We start from the raw sequence: 17,783 nt of genomic DNA, 5'->3' as shown, positions 1-17,783 counted from the left end.
GGATACTACGACCTGCTTGGAACACGTTGAGTTAGGAGACCACGAGAGAATGAGCCACGTGGTTAATGAACCGAACCTGCACATCATGTCCCAGCCCAGGTTCCTCGAGCCTCGTGGATGGCCGCTCGGTCCCCTCCCTCCGCTGGGCCCCCTCCCTCCGCTGGGCCCCCTCCCTCCGCTGGGCCCCCTTGTTGTTGTTGGGGGGGGGGGGGGTTTGAGGGGTCCAAGATGTGTTGGGTCTCCGTGGTCCCGGGATCCAGCTGCTCGTAGCAGCGGTACCTCGGGTGAGTGATCCGGGGGGAAGAGGGGGTCTGGGGCTAGGGTGAGGGGTCTAGGGTGAGGGGTGAGGGGCCTGGGGTGAGGGGTCTGGGTGAGGGGTCTGGGGTGAGGGGTCTGGGTGAGGGGTCTGGGGTGAGGGGTTCGGGGTGAGGGTCTGGGGTGAGGGTCCCGGCGAGGGGACTAGGGTGAGGGGTCTGGGTGAGGGGTCTGGGGTGAGGGTCCCGGCGAGGGGACTAGGGTGATGGGTCTGGGGTGAGGGGTCTGGGGTGAGGGGTCTGGGGTGAGGGGTCTGGGTGAGGGGTCTGGGGTGAGGGGTCTGGGTGAGGGGTCTGGTGTGAGGGGTCTGGGTGAGGGGTCTGGGGTGAGGGGTCTGGGTGAGGGGTCTGGGGTGAGGGGTATGGGTGAGGGTCCCGGCGAGGGGTCTGGGGTGAGGGGTCTAGGGTGAGGGGTCTGGGTGAGGGTCCCGGCGAGGGGTCTAGGGTGAGGGGTCTAGGGTGAGGGGTCTGGGGTGAGGGGTCTGGGGTGAGGGGTCCGGGGTGAGGGTCCCGGCGAGGGGACTAGGGTGATGGGTCTGGGGTGAGGGGTCTGGGGTGAGGGGTCTGGGGTGAGGGGTCTGGGTGAGGGGTCTGGGGTGAGGGGTCTGGGGTGAGGGGTCTGGGTGAGGGGTCTGGGGTGAGGGGTCTGGGGTGAGGGGTCTGGGTGAGGGGTCTGGGGTGAGGGGTCTGGGTGAGGGGTCTGGGTGAGGGGTATGGGTGAGGGGTCTGGGTGAGGGTCCCGGCGAGGGGTCTGGGGTGAGGGGTCTAGGGTGAGGGGTCTGGGTGAGGGTCCCGGCGAGGGGTCTAGGGTGAGGGGTCTAGGGTGAGGGGTCTGGGGTGAGGGGTCTGGGGTGAGGGGTCTGGGGTGAGGGGTCTGGGGTGAGGGGTCTGGGGTGAGGGGTCTGGGGTGAGGGGTCCGGAGTGAGGGTCCCGGCGAGGGGACCGCCGCCCCGCGCTCCCCTCTGCGTGTGACGCAGCTTCAACGGGGATCTCGCTCCTCCATCGCCCCGGGTCCGCGGCCACCTCCCACCCCGCCGCCTCGCTCCGCTACTATTTACATCGCCATTAACATTATATTTACCATTGACGTTGACGACAAATAGTTGTTAATGTTGTTATTATTATTACACAAGCTGCTGCTGCTGTTGTTGTCGCCGCGGGAGAGAGGCGCCACGAGCTGGGCGAGGAGGCGGCGGCGGCGGCCGCGCCAACGCAGCGACACCCAGAGGCGCGTGCGGGGATGGCTGATGGGGGTGGAGGTGGTGATGGGGGTGGGGGTGGTGATGGGGGTGGTGATGGTGATGGGGGTGGTGATGGGGGTGGTGGTGGGGGTGGTGATGGTGATGGGGGTGGTGATGGGTGATGGGGGTGGGGGTGGTGATGGTGATGGGGGTGGTGATGGTGATGGGGGTGGAGGTGGTGATGGGGGTGGGGGTGGTGATGGGGGTGGTGATGGGGGTGGTGATGGGGGTGGTGATGGGGGTGGTGATGGTGATGGGGGTGGTGATGGGGGTGGTGGTGGGGGTGGTGATGGTGATGGGGGTGGTGATGGGTGATGGGGGTGGGGGTGGTGATGGTGATGGGGGTGGTGATGGCTGATGGGGGTGGTGATGGTGATGGGGGTGGTGATGGTGATGGGGGTGGTGATGGTGATGGGGGTGGTGATGGGTGATGGGGGTGGGGGTGGTGATGGTGATGGGGGTGGTGATGGGGGTGGTGATGGTGATGGGGGTGGGGGTGGTGATGGGGGTGGGGGTGGTGATGGGTGATGGGGGTGGGGGTGGTGATGGTGATGGGGTTGGGGGTGGTGATGGGGGTGGTGGTGGGGGTGGTGATGGGGGTGGTGATGGGGGTGGGGGTGGTGATGGGGGTGGGGGTGGTGATGGTGATGGGGGTGGTGATGGTGATGGGGGTGGTGATGGGGGTGGTGGTGGGGGTGGTGATGGTGATGGGGGTGGGGGTGGTGATGGGTGATGGGGGTGGTGATGGGGGTGGTGGTGGGGGTGGTGATGGTGATGGGGGTGGGGGTGGTGATGGGGGTGGTGATGGTGATGGGGGTGGTGATGGGGGTGGGGGTGGTGATGGGTGATGGGGGTGGTGATGGGTGATGGGGGTGGTGATGGTGATGGGGGTGGTGATGGTGATGGGGGTGGTGATGGGGGTGGTGATGGGTGATGGGGGTGGGGGTGGTGATGGGGGTGGTGATGGGTGATGGGGGTGGTGATGGGTGATGGGGGTGGGGGTGGTGATGGTGATGGGGGTGGGGGTGGGTGATGGGGGTGGTGATGGGGGTGGGGGTGGTGATGGGGGTGGGTGATGGGGGTGGTGATGGGGGTGGTGATGGGTGATGGGGGTGATGGGTGATGGGGGTGGGGGTGGTGATGGGGGTGGTGATGGGGGTGGTGATGGCTGATGGGGGTGGGGGTGGTGATGGGGGTGGTGATGGGTGATGGGGGTGGTGATGGGTGATGGGGGTGGTGATGGGGGTGGGGGTGGTGATGGTGATGGGGGTGGTGATGATGTGGGTGGTGATGGTGATGGGGGTGGTGATGGGGGTGGTGATGGGGGTGGTGATGGCTGATGGGGGTGGTGATGGTGATGGGGGTGGTGATGGCTGATGGGGGTGGTGATGGTGATGGGGGTGGTGATGGGGGTGGTGATGGTGATGGGGGTGGGGGTGGTGATGGGGGTGGTGATGGGGGTGGGGGTGGTGATGGGGGTGGTGATGGGGGTGGTGATGGGGGTGGTGATGGGGGTGGTGATGGGGGTGATGGGGGTGATGGGGGTGGGGGTGGTGATGGCTGATGGGGGTGGTGATGGCTGATGGGGGTGGTGATGGGGGTGATGGGGGTGATGGTGATGGGGGTGGTGATGGGGGTGGTGATGGTGATGGGGGTGGTGATGGGTGATGGGGGTGGGGGTTGTGATGGGGGTGGTGATGGTGATGGGTGATGGGGGTGGTGATGGGGGTGGTGATGGGGGTGGTGATGGTGATGGGGGTGGTGATGGTCATGGGGGTGGTGATGGGGGTGGTGATGGTGATGGGGGTGGTGATGGCTGATGGGGGTGGTGATGGGGGTGGTGATGGTGATGGGGGTGGTGATGGCTGATGGGGGTGGTGATGGGGGTGGTGATGGGGGTGGTGATGGTGATGGGTGATGGGGGTGGTGATGGGGGTGGTGATGGGGGTGGTGATGGTGATGGGGGTGGTGATGGTGATGGGGGTGGTGATGGGGGTGGTGATGGTGATGGGGGTGGTGATGGCTGATGGGGGTGGTGATGGCTGATGGGGGTGGTGATGGGGGTGGTGATGGGGGTGGTGATGGGGGTGGTGATGGGGGTGGTGATGGTGATGGGGGTGGTGATGGCTGATGGGGGTGGTGATGGGGGTGGTGATGGTGATGGGTGATGGGGGTGGTGATGGGGGTGGTGATGGGGGTGGTGATGGGGGTGGTGATGGTGATGGGGGTGGTGATGGGGGTGGTGATGGGGGTGGTGATGGGGGTGGTGATGGCTGATGGGGGTGGTGATGGGGGTGGTGATGGGGGTGGTGATGGCTGATGGGGGTGGTGATGGGGGTGGTGATGGGTGATGAGGGTGGTGATGGGGGTGGTGATGGCTGATGGGAGGGGATGTGGGGGATGGAGGATGGCGATGAGTGGATGGTGAAGGATAATTGCGATGGGGGGGTCATTGAAGGCGATTGGTGATGGTCGGTAGTGGTTATGTCGATGGGGGATGGTGATGGGGTGATTTTTTCTTGCTGTGGTTTTCCCACCTGATGATGATGATTGCTTGTGTTGCAATCGAAACGTCGTGATTTGTTTTATTTTAATTTATTTCTACCTACGTGACTTTGCCGAAAAAAAAACATAGCGTATGGATTCCTGCAGTCACGAAAGCTTCAAATCAAGATCGCTAGAGATTCAGGTTTGGGTGCTTTTGAATCGATCACAGCTATTTCCAGGGTTAAAATGCAACGTTCCTTTAAGTCTCGAGCAGCTGATACATATTGTACTGAACAACCTTATGGCTAAACATTGTATTTGGGGTTCGATTATATATGCGTAACTTAATTATCCATCCACCTCCCGACAGAACAAATCATCAAATGTGCTGAATGTTGAAAGGCCCAACAATTTGAACAAATTTGTCCGACGTTTCGCTGGAGATCACACCCATCATCATCAGGCGTGAAATTGCTTCCCGCTGTGGAGTCATTCAGCAGGTGCCGCGATGTCCGGAACAGCCGTGCAAGGTGAACAACTTTGATCATCGAGGGGCTATTGATTGTGATTGGCAGGTTATGGATTAGTGACATAAGGTGATTATATGCTATCGGTAATTATATTAAGGCGTGCTATTGTGTTCGCAATGAAGCGGGCGTATTAATGCTACTGTGGTCCTACTTTAGCGTTAAATACGTATTGTACCTACACGGCGACATTACAGCGACACTATCTAACCCAAAATAAACGTAATTGTGAGTGAACGTTGGGGTCGTGAAAGCCTACATACGTATACAGTATAAACAAGAGATCACACCCAGTATAAACAAGAGATCACACCCATTCATCTGTGGGGTACAGTTATGCATATTCAGCTCCCCTGAGATACTGGGCACAAACTGGTCTTAATAAACCCGAGAACGTATCCTAATGTGAGTGTTTTACAAAGATTGTGTTAACTCGTTCCTCCAAAATAAATGATAACTGCTTGCTTGGTGGCAGTGATGGATTTACTGGCGCTGGTTGTGTTGGTAGTGCTGGTGGTAGCGATGGATTTGCTAGTGCTGGTTGTGTTGGTAGTGCTGGTGGTAGTGATGGATTTATTGGTGCTGGTTGTGTTGGTAGCGCTGGTGGTAGCGATGGATTTACTGATGCTTGTTGTGTTGGTAGTGATGGATTTGCTGGTGCTGGTTGTGTTGGTAGCGCTGGTGGTAGCGATGGATTTGCTGATGCTGGTTGTGTTGGTAGTGATATTGGTGGTAGTGATGGATTTGCTGGTGCTGGTTGTGTTGGTAGTGCTGGTGGTAGCGATGGATTTGCTAGTGCTGGTAGTGTTGGTAGTGCTGGTGGTAGTGATGGATTTACTGATGCTTGTTGTGTTGGTAGTGATGGATTTGCTGGTGCTGGTTGTGTTGGTAGCGCTGGTGGTAGCGATGGATTTGCTGATGCTGGTTGTGTTGGCAGTGCTGGTTGTGTTGGCAGTGCTGGTGGTAGTGATGGATTTGTTGATGCTGGTTGTGTTGGTAGTGATATTGGTGGTAGTGATGGATTTGCTGGTGCTGGTTGTGTTGGTAGTGCTGGTGGTAGTGAATAATTTACTGGTGCTGGTTGTGATGGTAGTGATATAGGTGGTAGTGATGGATTTGCATACCTGTCAACCCATACGATTTACCCGTATTCTTGTGCAAGGAAATTGAGTTGTAAGGTTCATACGGCGTACAGCCGTTTTAATAGGGCAACATTGTGTCTGTGTTTCTCCCTTGTGATGGGACTTTGTAGGTCGAACGTTGAGATTTATAAGGGCACGGGTGACCAATAAGGTCTGAATTGGTATGTAATAAAGTAAGCACTGATAAGGTGTTGACAGGTATGGATTTCCTGATGGTAGTTATGTTGGCAGTGCTAGTGATGGATTTGTTGATGGAGACTCGTAAAAATTATACACTGTTAAATAAACTTTATTGACAACACCTTTCCCTTTCTCACCATGACAAAATCATATATTACATCACCAATTGATAAAAATCGTTAAATAATCTGCAAGTGTTCTCGAGGAATGACCTGTGGCAGTGTAACTGTGCTGCCTCGGGTCCACGTGAACCCTACCGGTCATCTCCATCGGCGTGTTCATGGTAATTCACCAAGTCAACGGTTTCATCACAGAGGTCAGCAGGGGGTCACGGAAATGGTGAATTTGAACGAAGCCCTCACTGCAATCTTGGAAATTCCTTTAGAAACATTAGATTGGGCGCTTCCTTTATTTCCTTGAAGAACTGCCATACATCACGCGTATGGAATTACCGATTTCTAGACCGTGGTTATGGGGGGAGGGTGGGAGGGGCTGTCCCGATGCAAACCAGACATCCCTGCATTTCAATGTATTTGAACCAGTTATATCATAGTCTATTCAAAGAGGGGGGAAAAAACAAATAACCTAAATTAGCCACTGGGTTAAATTAAATGTTTAACTTCTGAGCAGCGATTCATTTTTTTGTTCACAAATACATTTTCTTTTCAAAACAGGAATATGCTTTGCTGCACCACGTTCCAAGACGTGTCCACAAATAGTTACATTGTTTTTCCCCGCACCTCGGCCGTGATTTTTTTTTTACGACAAACGTCTGCGACGAAATCGCGGCCTTAACGACGTTGACGGATGTGGAGACGCGTCCTCTCGTGCAAAACCACGTGCTCGCGGACGCCCCAGCTCGGTCTCCAGCCGAGACTCGGTTAGCCAGTCCTGCTGTCTCTCAACACCTGTGCACATCGCCACCCTTGTGAAAACGCAATTAAACCTGCTACCACCCGTGCATGATCCACGGAGTCTTGACATTCTTGACGGGGCCCGTCTTCCGTATGATTTGAACCGTCTTCCAGCACCACCTGGAGTAACATCCTTCTGCCACTCCTACCTGCTCAGGTAGTGCCACTTGTCCACTGTGCAGAAGAAAGGACACGGGATCACATTAGATGTAAAAAATACGCTCGCGTCGATGTTCGCCAGCTCTGTGATTGCTGGTTTTCTTTTTTTTTTAAGCCAGCGTGGCCAAATCGGAGAGCGCTCGTTGGAAAGTGCAATGAATCGCGAACGCGTGAGAGTGAATTAAAACGTAGACAGGGAAAACATCTTACCTTCGACTGGGATGCTTTTGGGAGCACCAAGGGGAGGGTTCTGTTGGAGACAAATGGAACATCGATGAGACTAATTATGATAATTTTGAACCTGTACTAATACCCCGCCGCTCCAAAGTATTTGCTCACCTCGAGAGAATGACTCGGGAGCCGTGAGTAACCACAGACAAACGAGAAGGCAGCAGCAGCGAGGCGGTGAGAAGCCGGCGCTACCAATAATTGCCCAAGCTCTGAGGTTCTGAATATATTTTAAGGATGTTGTCTAGCAATTAATGAGCGTTTGCATGTGGTCGGAAACTGGAGCACCCGGAGAAAACCCGCGTGTGCGAGGGGGTAACACTGTCCGATCCAGATGGAACAGATCGAGATTAGTCCACATTTTTGCTGGACTCTCCTCTGGCGAGCCAGGGTACGGCACCTCAACGCCCACGGGAAGGGAGCTTCACAACATTCGTGTGATCCATCAACCCTTCCTCTGATCGTTACTAATCGGCGTGTTTTCTGATGCAATTAGTTTTTTGTTAAATATACTACTGTTGTTATTGTTATTGAAACATTGAGCTGCCTCAGTGGGGTAAAGGGTTACCACACTGGCATTGTAATCCAGAGGTCGCCAGTTTGACTTCAACTTCCAGTGCAGTTTAAACACTCAAATCCCCCCCTTCCCACTGCCTCTGTCCACCCAGCGGTATAAATGCGTTCACCGCGGTCAGTTGATCGGCCAGCCGGTCGCGTGCGGTGCGGGCAAAGTGTGGGTACGCCCACCTTTAGAGTTCCGGTAGAGTTCGCTCTAGCAACGGAGGCCCTTCACCACAGAAGTGGCAAGAGAGAGAGCAATTGAAGGGCCGCACCTTTGCCCCATCGTAAAATAAAGAAACGACGGCTCGGCCGACGCCAAAGTTCGTTCGACGCGGAGGTGGTCACGCGGTGCGACTCACAGCCTGCAGTGCGGCCTGCGCCGTCTTCTGGTCGCGCTTGAAGGGGCTTCCGTCCACGCTGGTGTTGGTGCTGGGTGGGAAGGGAGGGCGGGAGGGATGGAAGGGGGGCGGGCCGTCGTTATCACGGAAACAACCTCCTTCCGGCGTCGTCACCAGGCACGCAATGATGAACCGATCCACCGATTACGATTGGACCTTCCGCTCGTCATTCACTTAGAAGCACCAACATCACGCACCAGGTCGCGCTCGCAAACCGCAGGAAGGCGTGACTCCCGTAACTCCTTGCGTGCACGTCACACGACCACCTCATTTGTGTGTACAATGCCCCTCAGCCTTGTCTAAACCACCAACTCAGTCTCAGTTCTGTCAAAAGACAGGTGAGTGTATTTAGATGTTGTCTTTCCCCCGCACCTCCGATTAGCACGGTTGGCTACATACGGTGCGGAAGAAGTTCAACATACATACACGAAAACTTGCATCTAATCTTTTGTACGAACTAGAAACACAAAAAAAGCGCAAAAAATACACATACAAGTACAAATGAACCCACTTGCTGTACTGCGTAGATAGTGACCTCAACGCCCATGGGTAGGGAGGGAGTTTACAGGAATGTGCGTGTGATCCCACCAACCCCCGCGACTTTCACATTGCTGGACTACAGGCCACGTGCAGCATAAGCCACCAGCGCCCGGCTGCGACTGCATTGCTCACTCACCAGTCCAGCTGGCCCGGGCTGGTGGCTCCGGTGATGAGGGATCGCCAGTAGCGGTGTGTAGACTGTAGGACCTCCTCCGCAAACTCCTGTGAGACAAACGTTCAGGGAAACACGGCGAGCTTTTCCCATCTGTCCTCTCGTTCCCGGTTTGACTCGCAATTGGCGGCGATCGGTGGCGTCGGTCGCATGACGAGCCAAAAGCGTGCGTTCAGACCTTTCACAAGAGTAGTGCAACCTTTCGCGTTGGAGAACGGCTCGCGAAATTGGATATTTCAGAGCTACCACCGGGATCCCTTCAAGTGATCTCTGGTGCACACGCAGTAGAGGGCAGCACTTGCTCTGCATATGACAGTGACGTCCTTCAAATGACCGTCAAACTGATTAAGGTATGATTTTATTCCCCGAACTGGAATTTAGCCGAATTAACTGCTGAACAATGGTTTTAATATGATGGTTTTTATTTGTGTAGTCATTGGCTACTGGGCTGAGACCATTGGCTCGCTGCTCTTGAGGACCCAGTTTTGAACCCGTGACCTCGGCGGTGCCAGATCAGCGCTCTGACCTCTGAGGCACTTGGCCACCTTGAACGTTCTACCACCTCGGCTGGGATTTTCGCTTTTGGGCAACACCATACTTTCATCTTTTGGAACTCGACATTGCGACGTGCAACTTGCAACTGAATCGCTTAAATGTAGTCGTCTCTTTCACCAATTGCGAGCAAATGCACCAACCGGTTGTTCACAGGAGAGGCAGACTCTACTCGAAAGCATTGATCCGTTCAGCGGCTTATAGTGATGAAATTCGTTGTGCGCGCTGCTACGATCGGTCGTGACGCTCCTGAATTTTACGCAGTTTGATTTCCTCATTGAGCAACTACTCGCTCTGATGCAGACAAAATAGTTGCTGGCAATGATCAAGTTGAGCAAGCTCAAGAGCGACTACGGTTGTGCAGCTGACCGCCCCGGCTAAACAGTCAAAACGATTCGCTTGGGTACCTTATCTTTGAATTTGCCGTCGAACGCGAAGCAGTTTTCCGGTTTGCCCTCGGGAATCTTGTAAACCCGGAACCAGTTGCGCGTGGCGTCCAGGTATCCGGGCCGCAGCCTCTCCACGTCCGCCAGCGCTGGGGTCCATCGTCGCCATCGGCAGAGTCACGCGCGCGTCGATTCGTCAAAAACGTAGCCGCTTCACGCGTCGTGCGTAACTTACAGGTACTGTTGGCATGTAAAAAACTACGCAGGGGAGCAGGCGAGGGGCTTACAGTTGATGTTGTTAAACTCCGGGTCGTCGGCGTTGATGACGATGACCTTCCAGTCCGTCTCCCCTTCGTCGATGAGCGCCAGCACCCCCAGCGCCTTCACGCTCACCACCTCGCCACGGTTGCACACCTGCGCCACCACACACACACGGGGCACCGAGTCATACGTGCAATCGAGCGACACGCCACTATCCCCGCCTCCACAGTGCTGGATTACTCGGAAGAAGGTCGTGCATACTCTGCATTACAAGATGCATTTTTCTCCCCACTGTGTTTTAGAGAAAAAGATTGCTGCGTGGAGGGAGGGTTTATAGTAATATAATAATTGATAATAATTCCAATGTATAATGCGCATTCCATCCTAGGGTCCCAGTGTGCAATGCATGAAAAGCAGGAAACAAAAACAGCGCCAAACTAAAGAGGCAAGGCCACTTTAAAGAGATGGGGTTTGCAAAGCAAGCTTAAGAATATCTACCGACTCCGATTGCCTGATTTCAAGTGGCAAGGCATTCCATAGCTTGGGTGCAATGCTAACAAAAGCCCGGCCACCAAAAGAGCACAACCTAGACTGGGGGATGCTGAGCAGTTGGGGATCAGACGATCTTAAGGACCTTGATGAAATATAAAATGTATTAGTTCCTACAGGTAATGTGGGGCGAGCCCTTTTAAAGCCTTTTTGATTAACAGCGGTATCTTAAAATCCTCTAGAAATTTGACTGGTATCTAATGAAGAGATAATGGGACTGGTGTAATGTGCTCACGGAATGGTGTACGTGGTGTAAGCACTCGAGCAGCTGCATTCTGAACAAGCTGTCCTATGCCCAGTACTTTGCTCGGAATTCTAACCAGTGAGGCGTTGAGGTAGTCAAGTCGGTACAACACAAAAGCATGGACTAATCTCTCCAAGTCAGCAGGTGACGGGAAGCGATGCATTCTGGTAATATTTCTTAGGTGGAAAAAGGGCATTTTAACCACCTTAGATATGTGCCTCAAAGGACAATGACCGGTCAAACTGAACACCAAGGTTTATATGACGTCCCGTGTGGGAATGACATCGTGACCATCAATCAACAAACGAGGCGAACCAATTTTAGAAAGATGCAGAGGGGAGCCGATAAATACGGCTTCGGTCTTGTCGGCATTTAGTTGAAAAAAGTTTTGGCGCAACCATGAATTAGCCACTGTTAGTGATGCAGATAGCGCAGAAGAAGCTGTTGCATTGTCTGGTCATAACCGGATATAAATTTTGAGTATCATCTGCAAAGAAATGGTAGGATAAGCCAAGATGTAAGGGCAAAAAATATTCAATGGTGCCATGTAGATGCTAAAAAGTGATTGGCCAAACACAAATCCCTGCAGAACACCACAAAGAACCGGTCTAAATTGGTGACTTCATCCGGTAGTTGCGTGTGTGTGTGTGTACATGACCAGATTTGCATACATTTTTTTGACACCTAGTACGTATCTGGGGTGCGCCTTAATTTTCGGAGAGTCTTATAATCCTGAGAATACAGCAACACAGCCCAGGGAGGTAGGGACAGCTCACCCGCAAGCCGATGTCGCACACGTCCACTGGATCATTGTCTCCGCAGCAGCCCGTGTCCGCGTCTTTATGTGACGGATCCTCCCATGTCTACACACACACAAAGACAAAGACCCCCATGTAGCCTGCAAGGTATGTCGGGGAAAGTGCTGTGAAGGGGCTTGTAACTGCAGCCGGTGTCCGCCTCCTCATGGAATGGGTCTTCCATGTCTTACACACACAAAGGCAAATATCCCCATGTAGCCCACAATGATTGTTGAGGCAAGTGCTGTGAAGGGGCTGGTATCTGGAGCTGGTGTCTGCATCATTATGTGACGGGTACTCCCTTGTCTTACACAAAGGCAAAGATCCTCATTTAGCCTACAAGGATTGTCGGGGCAAGTTCCACGAAGGGGCCGGTGCACCACCAACCCAAGTGCACCGAGGCTAGGCCAGGCAAGCGTGGTCACTGGGGGGGGCGCGCAGCACCTGCGGAATGGCGCCGTAGTTCCAGATGTAGCCCTTGTAGGGGAAGACGTTGGCGGTGAAGCGCAGCTTGCCCTTCTTCACGTCCTGCTTGATGGGGTTCAGCGGGAGCTTCGTGGCGATCTACGCAGCGCAGCGCGAGCAGTGAGCCGAGCGTACCCGGCGGGTTCCCCCCGTCCCCCGCCCCCCGTCCCCTGCCCCCCGCCCCCCGACGCGCTCGTTACACGACGGCACCGCTCGCGCGCACAGCTCAACAGCAGAAGAGGCACCACTCGCCAGCACGGTTGGGTCAATGAGTCCCTTGGCTATAGAAGAGGCGGTACTCCGCACAATTGGGTGAGAGAACTAATGAGCGAGTGAGTCATTCAGCTGTTGATGAGGCAGTACTTTGCACAATTAGGGTGGATGAGCAAGAAGATAAGTGAGTCAGTGAGTCACGCAGCTGTAGAAGGGGGTAGTACGATGCATAATTTGGTGAGTGAATGAATGAGTACATAAAAACTCGCATGCAAAATAACTGCAGGTGGCCAATCATTACTCAGCGCTCGTGTGCGTGCAGCTCTGTCATGTGGCTCTCGGTTATACGAAGACGTGGCTCTTACGTTAGGAAGTTTAGCCACCCACGGTGGACAGCCTATGAATAATATACAGTCTGGTGAATCGAATTCTCAACACGGGTGGAGGAAACGAGCAGGTGAAGTTTCAGGAAGCAGCATCCACGGCAGTAGTGATGGCGGAGTGATAAAGGCGAAGGCGAAGGAGGCGACCGCGGGCGAATTAACCGTTGGGTAGGTGCCGTTTGCTTCACGGTGGCCGTTACAGGTCCTGTGCCGCATATTCGAAGAAGAGCCGCCATTGTGTGTTGGCGTTGACGGTCCAAACTTTTGAGCAACTTTGAAAATTTAACACCGCAGATTACTCAATTGGAAATCCCAGAGCGATTGTCGCCCCCCCCCTACTGCGGGAAAACTTATCAGGACTCCAAGAAAACCCGAAAAAGTCTCGAGACTCAGTGAGGCTTTCCCGGGTATGGAAGTGTAATGATAAAATAATTCATAATAATAATAAAAAAAGTACCGCTCGTTCACACGAGGAATGACGAGTGCAACGTCGTTCGAGTGGGCCAGGCGAGAGGTGACAAAAGGACACGGCGTGGCGTCGCGGCCAACGGGACGGTGACGCGCGGTGCCCTCTGTGGTGCCCTTGGGAGAGAGCGCCGGCGGTATTTTCCTGCCGTCGTTTGTGTTGTGAGCGGATCGCATGGGGCAGGTGGTGGCCTTCGCTAACCCGAGCCAGCCGGGGCCTTCGCCCGCCAAAAACCGCCAGGTTCACATTTGAACGGGTTTACGGCCAGGGCCAGGCACAGCCACGTGTCGTGTCTAAGAATTTCCACTTGTACGCTGGCGGTGCGGTCTAGAAGCAGAGAGTACCGGTCATTGCACCGCGATAGTGGAACGAAAACTCTCAAGATGTTATCGGCGCACGAAGCACGCGGCGCCGAACGTTACGCAACTAAAATGACAACGCGAAAAGTTATTTTATAATTCCATCATCATAACCGTCAATCCACTGTTGGATGAAGGCCTCCCCCCAGCAAGCCGTCGCCACCTCTCACGACCCCTGGTATGCGATATTGCACCCAGCTCCTGCGCGATAACCGATTGAACCGTGTCATCTCCGCGGTGGGGTTCCTCTTGGACACGTTTCAAACCCGCGGCTGCCACTCCATTATTATTCCTGATCCTCGGCCAGAACAATGTTCTTTAATCACAACAAACACCCACCTCCATTTTGGCGTTGGACCAGCGAGGGATCTCGACCACCATGTTGTAGAGTTTCTGTTTGGGAGATAGAGGTGGACACGGGGACACGGGGACATGGAGAGACAGGGACACGGGGACACGGGGAGACATCGGGTAAATCCAAGCTACGGTTGCTACCTCTACGTATTCAGAGTGAAGCAGTCGGTTTGATCGATGATCCAGAACTCACTGATTCGCTCCAGTCACTCGCTCATTTACAGGCGGCCAGTCGTGTCCGTATCGTTCTTCTATCACTACTACCACCATGGTTGCTGTTCCCGTGAACTTCATTTGTTTATTGCTCCATCCTGCCACACTAATGCCCGTTTGTGGGCCAGGTTCCTAAAGTCACCTTATGCTGCACAGGGACAGCTGCCACTGGGGGTGCTCTTTTAAAATGTGTTGAGGTCAAAATGTGATGTAGAGCGCTCTGAGATGCCCCCCGTGGACAGGGCCGGGCGGTAAAATCATAAACAAATCACCGTCATTGGCAACCCTGGATATGCTAGCCTGGTGGAGAGGGGGGTACATTTGGTTGAGTGGAGAGCGTGGGGAGCGTGAGGTGTGGTGCGGGGACCCCAAGGGGATCCAAGGGGAACCCACCTGCTTGGGGTCCGCGTAGAGAGGGATGTCGTGGAAGGGCGAGATGAGTTGACCCTGAGCATTCCCTGTGGGGGAGACCGGGGAGCGCACGGGACGTTAGCGACACTTTGGGGTGCGGGGATTTGGGTGACTGAATGAGTCACTCAGCTGTAGTAAGAGATGGGTGAATGAGTGAATGAACGATTCACTCGGCTGTGGAAGAGGCAGTCCTCTGCAGCTGGGCGAATGAATGACTTAGTGAATGATTCACTTGGTTGCAGAAGAATTAGGGGAATGAGTGAATGAACGATTCACTCAGCTGTGGAAGAGGCAGTCCTCTGCAGCTGGGCGAATGAATGACTTAGTGAAGGATTCACTCGGCCGCAGAAGAGTTGGGTGAAGGAGCGAGTGAATGAATGATTGAACGGACGAATCACTCAGCTGTAGAAGAGGCGGTACTCGGGAGAGTTTGGTTCGCCGCGTTCCTCCGTCCCGTATGCTCTGGAGGCCGCGAGGGGGGCCAGTCCCCTGTGTGGACCCCGCTTCATCCCGGCCAGAGCCAGGCCCCGTGCAGGGGTCCGTGCCGTCAGCACCGCGAGCGGCTTCCACCACATCTCTCCTGCGGTCAGTCGGGGGCGCTACGCATCAGCAAAATGCTACGAAAGATCTCCCCGCGTAGCTCAAAGTGTGGAAGGCGGGGGAGGAGGGATATTAATGATAATGATGATTCATTATAACAATAACACTAGCGCTACTATACAACAAGTGTTCTTCGTTGCAAGGCTCCCCGAGGGGCCCTGGTGAGCCTTTAGTGCGACCAGCGACAATACAGAAGCACAAGCTGGCAACAACCCACACGGTTTAACCCCCGCATTATTGTGCAGGGACATTGAGTTTTCAGGTCCATACGGCGCTACAGCCGTTTCACTACGGGCAAAAACAACCAGTGGTCTATTTGTGTCTGTGTTTCTCCCTTGTGATGGGACTATGTAGGATGAACGTTGAGATTTATAAGGGGCACGGGGTGACCAATAAGGTCTGAATTGGTCTGTAATCATGTAGGGCGCTGATAAGGGGTTGTTGACAGGTTTGTAGTGGTGAGTACTAGTGGTGAGTGTAGTGGTGAGTGTACTTGTGGTGAGTGTACTTGTGGTAATCGTCTATTTGTTTGTGTTTCTCCCTTGTGATGGGGCTTTGGAGGATGAATGTTGAGATTTATAAGTGGCACGGGGTGACCAATAAGGTATTATTGTTCTGAAGTAATGTAGGGCACTGATAAGGGGTTGACAGGTTTGTAATTGTGTAGTGTATAGTGTAGTGTATAGTGTAGTGTATGGTGTAGTATACTCTTTGTATGGATCCTTGCAGTCACGAAAGCTTCAAATCTAGTATGGTGTAGTGTATGGTGTAGTGTATGGTGTAGTGTATGGTGTAGTGTATGGTGTAGTGTATAGGATGAACGTTGAGATTTATAAGGGTCACGAGGTGACCAATAAGATCTGTATTGTTCTGTAGTAATGTAGGGCACTGATAAGGGGTTGACATGTAATTGACACATTAGACCCCTTATCATGCTAGTGTCAAACTCCCCAATGGTTTCGAAATGCGTGGCGCCTCTCACACTGACCGATGTCGAATCGGCAAAGTCGCTCCCCACTCTAATCCAAATGCTAATTATATATTAAAAAAAGAATTATAAGATCCAATTAACATCACTCATTCATCAGGCGTTACATATATTGTCTCTCGGCTGTCTGGTGTCTAACCGCATCGCTTCAGACATCTGCACCACTCACTATACAAGACAGTTTACATCCTACAGTATACGGTCTATACATAATACACTATAGTTTGCAAACACTATAATCTACATACAATACAGTATATACTATCTACACATAATACAGTAATGCACACACGACAGTCTATACAGTCTACACGCACAAATCTCGTAGACACCCCAGGCTTCACATGCAGGATATTAGCACAGTACAGTCCATGTCACTGCAGTCAACACGCTACATTCTACTACACGTGACCACGGTGACCTGTGTACAGTGCATTACAGTGTTCACACGTGCGAGTGGACGAGCGGCTACACAGCAGACCAGGCACAGCGCAGCACAAGACACACGGCACAAGACACACAGCACAAAAGACATACAGCACAAGACACACAGCACATGACACACAGCACATGACACACAGCACAAGACACACAGCACAAAAGACATACAGCACAAAAGACATACAGCACAAGACACACAGCACAAGACACACAGCACATGACACACAGCACAACAGCACAAGACACACAGCACAAGACACAGCACAAGACACACAGCACATGACACACCACAAGACACAGCACATGACACACAGCACAAGACACAGCACAAGACACACAGCACAAGACACACAGCACATGACACACAGCACAACACACACAGCGGAGACAGCAGAGTACAGCAGACACAGCAGAGGAGACAACAGTACAGCAGACAGCACAGCAGACACAGCAGAGGAGACAACAGTACAGCAGACAGCACAGCAGACACAGTGGAGGAGACAGCCGACTCAGCAGAGCACAGCAGACACAGCAGGGGAGACAACAGCACGACACACACATCAGTCTAGGCAGAGCAGGCGGTGTGGAGACAGCAGTGGACGCACGGTAGGCAAGTGTTGTTATGTACCACACCGATGTGGAAAAGCCTCAAGACTGTAACAGCGCACAGGGACAGAGCGGTGAGGCTCTGACAGGTAACGCGTGAGACAAACTCACCGGAGTAGTGTGTGAGACTGGGTAGAGTGAGAGACTAGGCAGTGTGACTAGGCAGTGAGACTAGGCAGTGTGATCCCCCAGTCGCCAGCCGTCCGTGTGGCTATCGGAAGTTGAGCTACGCCGCTTTCTCTCTTCTGTGCCACACGTGGGTGCGCTCGCCAAGGACGCTCGCTCCTGATTGGCTACGCGCGCCCCCCCCCCGCGTCAGCCAACCCCGGACTCCACCAATCAGCAGTCGTGGAAGCGGCACCCTCGCCCCACCCCCACTGGGGCAATGTTTACGCTCTGACGTTCCCTATCCCCCCCCATAAACAAATCATTCTAGGGGGCGGGGGTAAGTCCCCGTTATGCGTCGTTTCGTTATAAGTCGCAACTTCCAGCCCCTAACCCCGACGTATATCGGGGGGACCCTGTGTATTGTATAATTGTGTAAGTCGCAACTTTCCAGCCCCTAACCCCGACGTATATCGGGGGGATCCTGTGTCTTATATAATTGTATAAGTCGCAACTTTCCAGCCCCT

At 53.7% G+C, this 17,783-nt stretch overlaps 2 protein-coding genes across 3 annotated transcripts in view; both read right to left on the bottom strand.

Moving 5' to 3' along the window:
• LOC116950889 (uncharacterized) overlaps positions 1–1,549 on the bottom strand; it is a 58,625-nt gene extending 57,076 nt beyond the window's left edge. For both annotated transcript variants that reach the window (XM_032969031.2, XM_032969032.2), the window contains exon 1: positions 77–1,549. The gene's annotated coding sequence lies outside the window, so the exon portion shown is untranslated. The remainder of the gene's footprint in view (positions 1–76) is intronic.
• A 4,429-nt stretch (positions 1,550–5,978) lies between these two features.
• Positions 5,979–17,427, bottom strand: LOC116950959 (inorganic pyrophosphatase-like). Its single transcript, XM_032969174.2, has 12 exons — positions 17,263–17,427; positions 14,920–15,096; positions 14,499–14,563; positions 13,878–13,931; positions 12,097–12,216; positions 11,632–11,718; positions 10,089–10,215; positions 9,823–9,950; positions 8,828–8,913; positions 8,113–8,182; positions 7,175–7,214; positions 5,979–6,979 (listed from the first exon to the last, which is right to left on the bottom strand). Exons 2-12 carry the CDS (start codon positions 15,089–15,091, stop codon positions 6,951–6,953), a joined length of 978 nt encoding a protein of 325 aa, XP_032825065.2. The 5' UTR covers positions 15,092–15,096; positions 17,263–17,427; the 3' UTR covers positions 5,979–6,950.
• Positions 17,428–17,783: the final 356 nt, after the last annotated feature.

Source organism: Petromyzon marinus, chromosome 41, assembly GCF_048934315.1.
Source record: "Petromyzon marinus isolate PM22_M1 ecotype Great Lakes invasive population chromosome 41, UKy_Petmar_22M1.pri1.0, whole genome shotgun sequence".
Lineage (NCBI taxonomy): Eukaryota > Metazoa > Chordata > Hyperoartia > Petromyzontiformes > Petromyzontidae > Petromyzon > Petromyzon marinus.
This window is presented reverse-complemented; position numbering and strand designations above follow the sequence as displayed.

What these genes read in the sequence shown, in the direction of transcription:
- LOC116950959 (XM_032969174.2), bottom strand. Translation starts at nt 15,091, where the DNA reads ATGTGGTGGAAGCCGCTCGCGGTGCTGACGGCACGGACCCCTGCACGG. An exon ending in TCTACGCGGACCCCAAGCAG is followed by an intron (nt 13,932 to 14,498) that starts GTGGGTTCCCCT and finishes TCTCCCAAACAG; the next exon opens with AAACTCTACAACATGGTGGT. An exon ending in CGCAGGCCGCACTGCAGGCT is followed by an intron (nt 7,215 to 8,112) that starts GTGAGTCGCACC and finishes TGTCTCCAACAG; the next exon opens with AACCCTCCCCTTGGTGCTCC.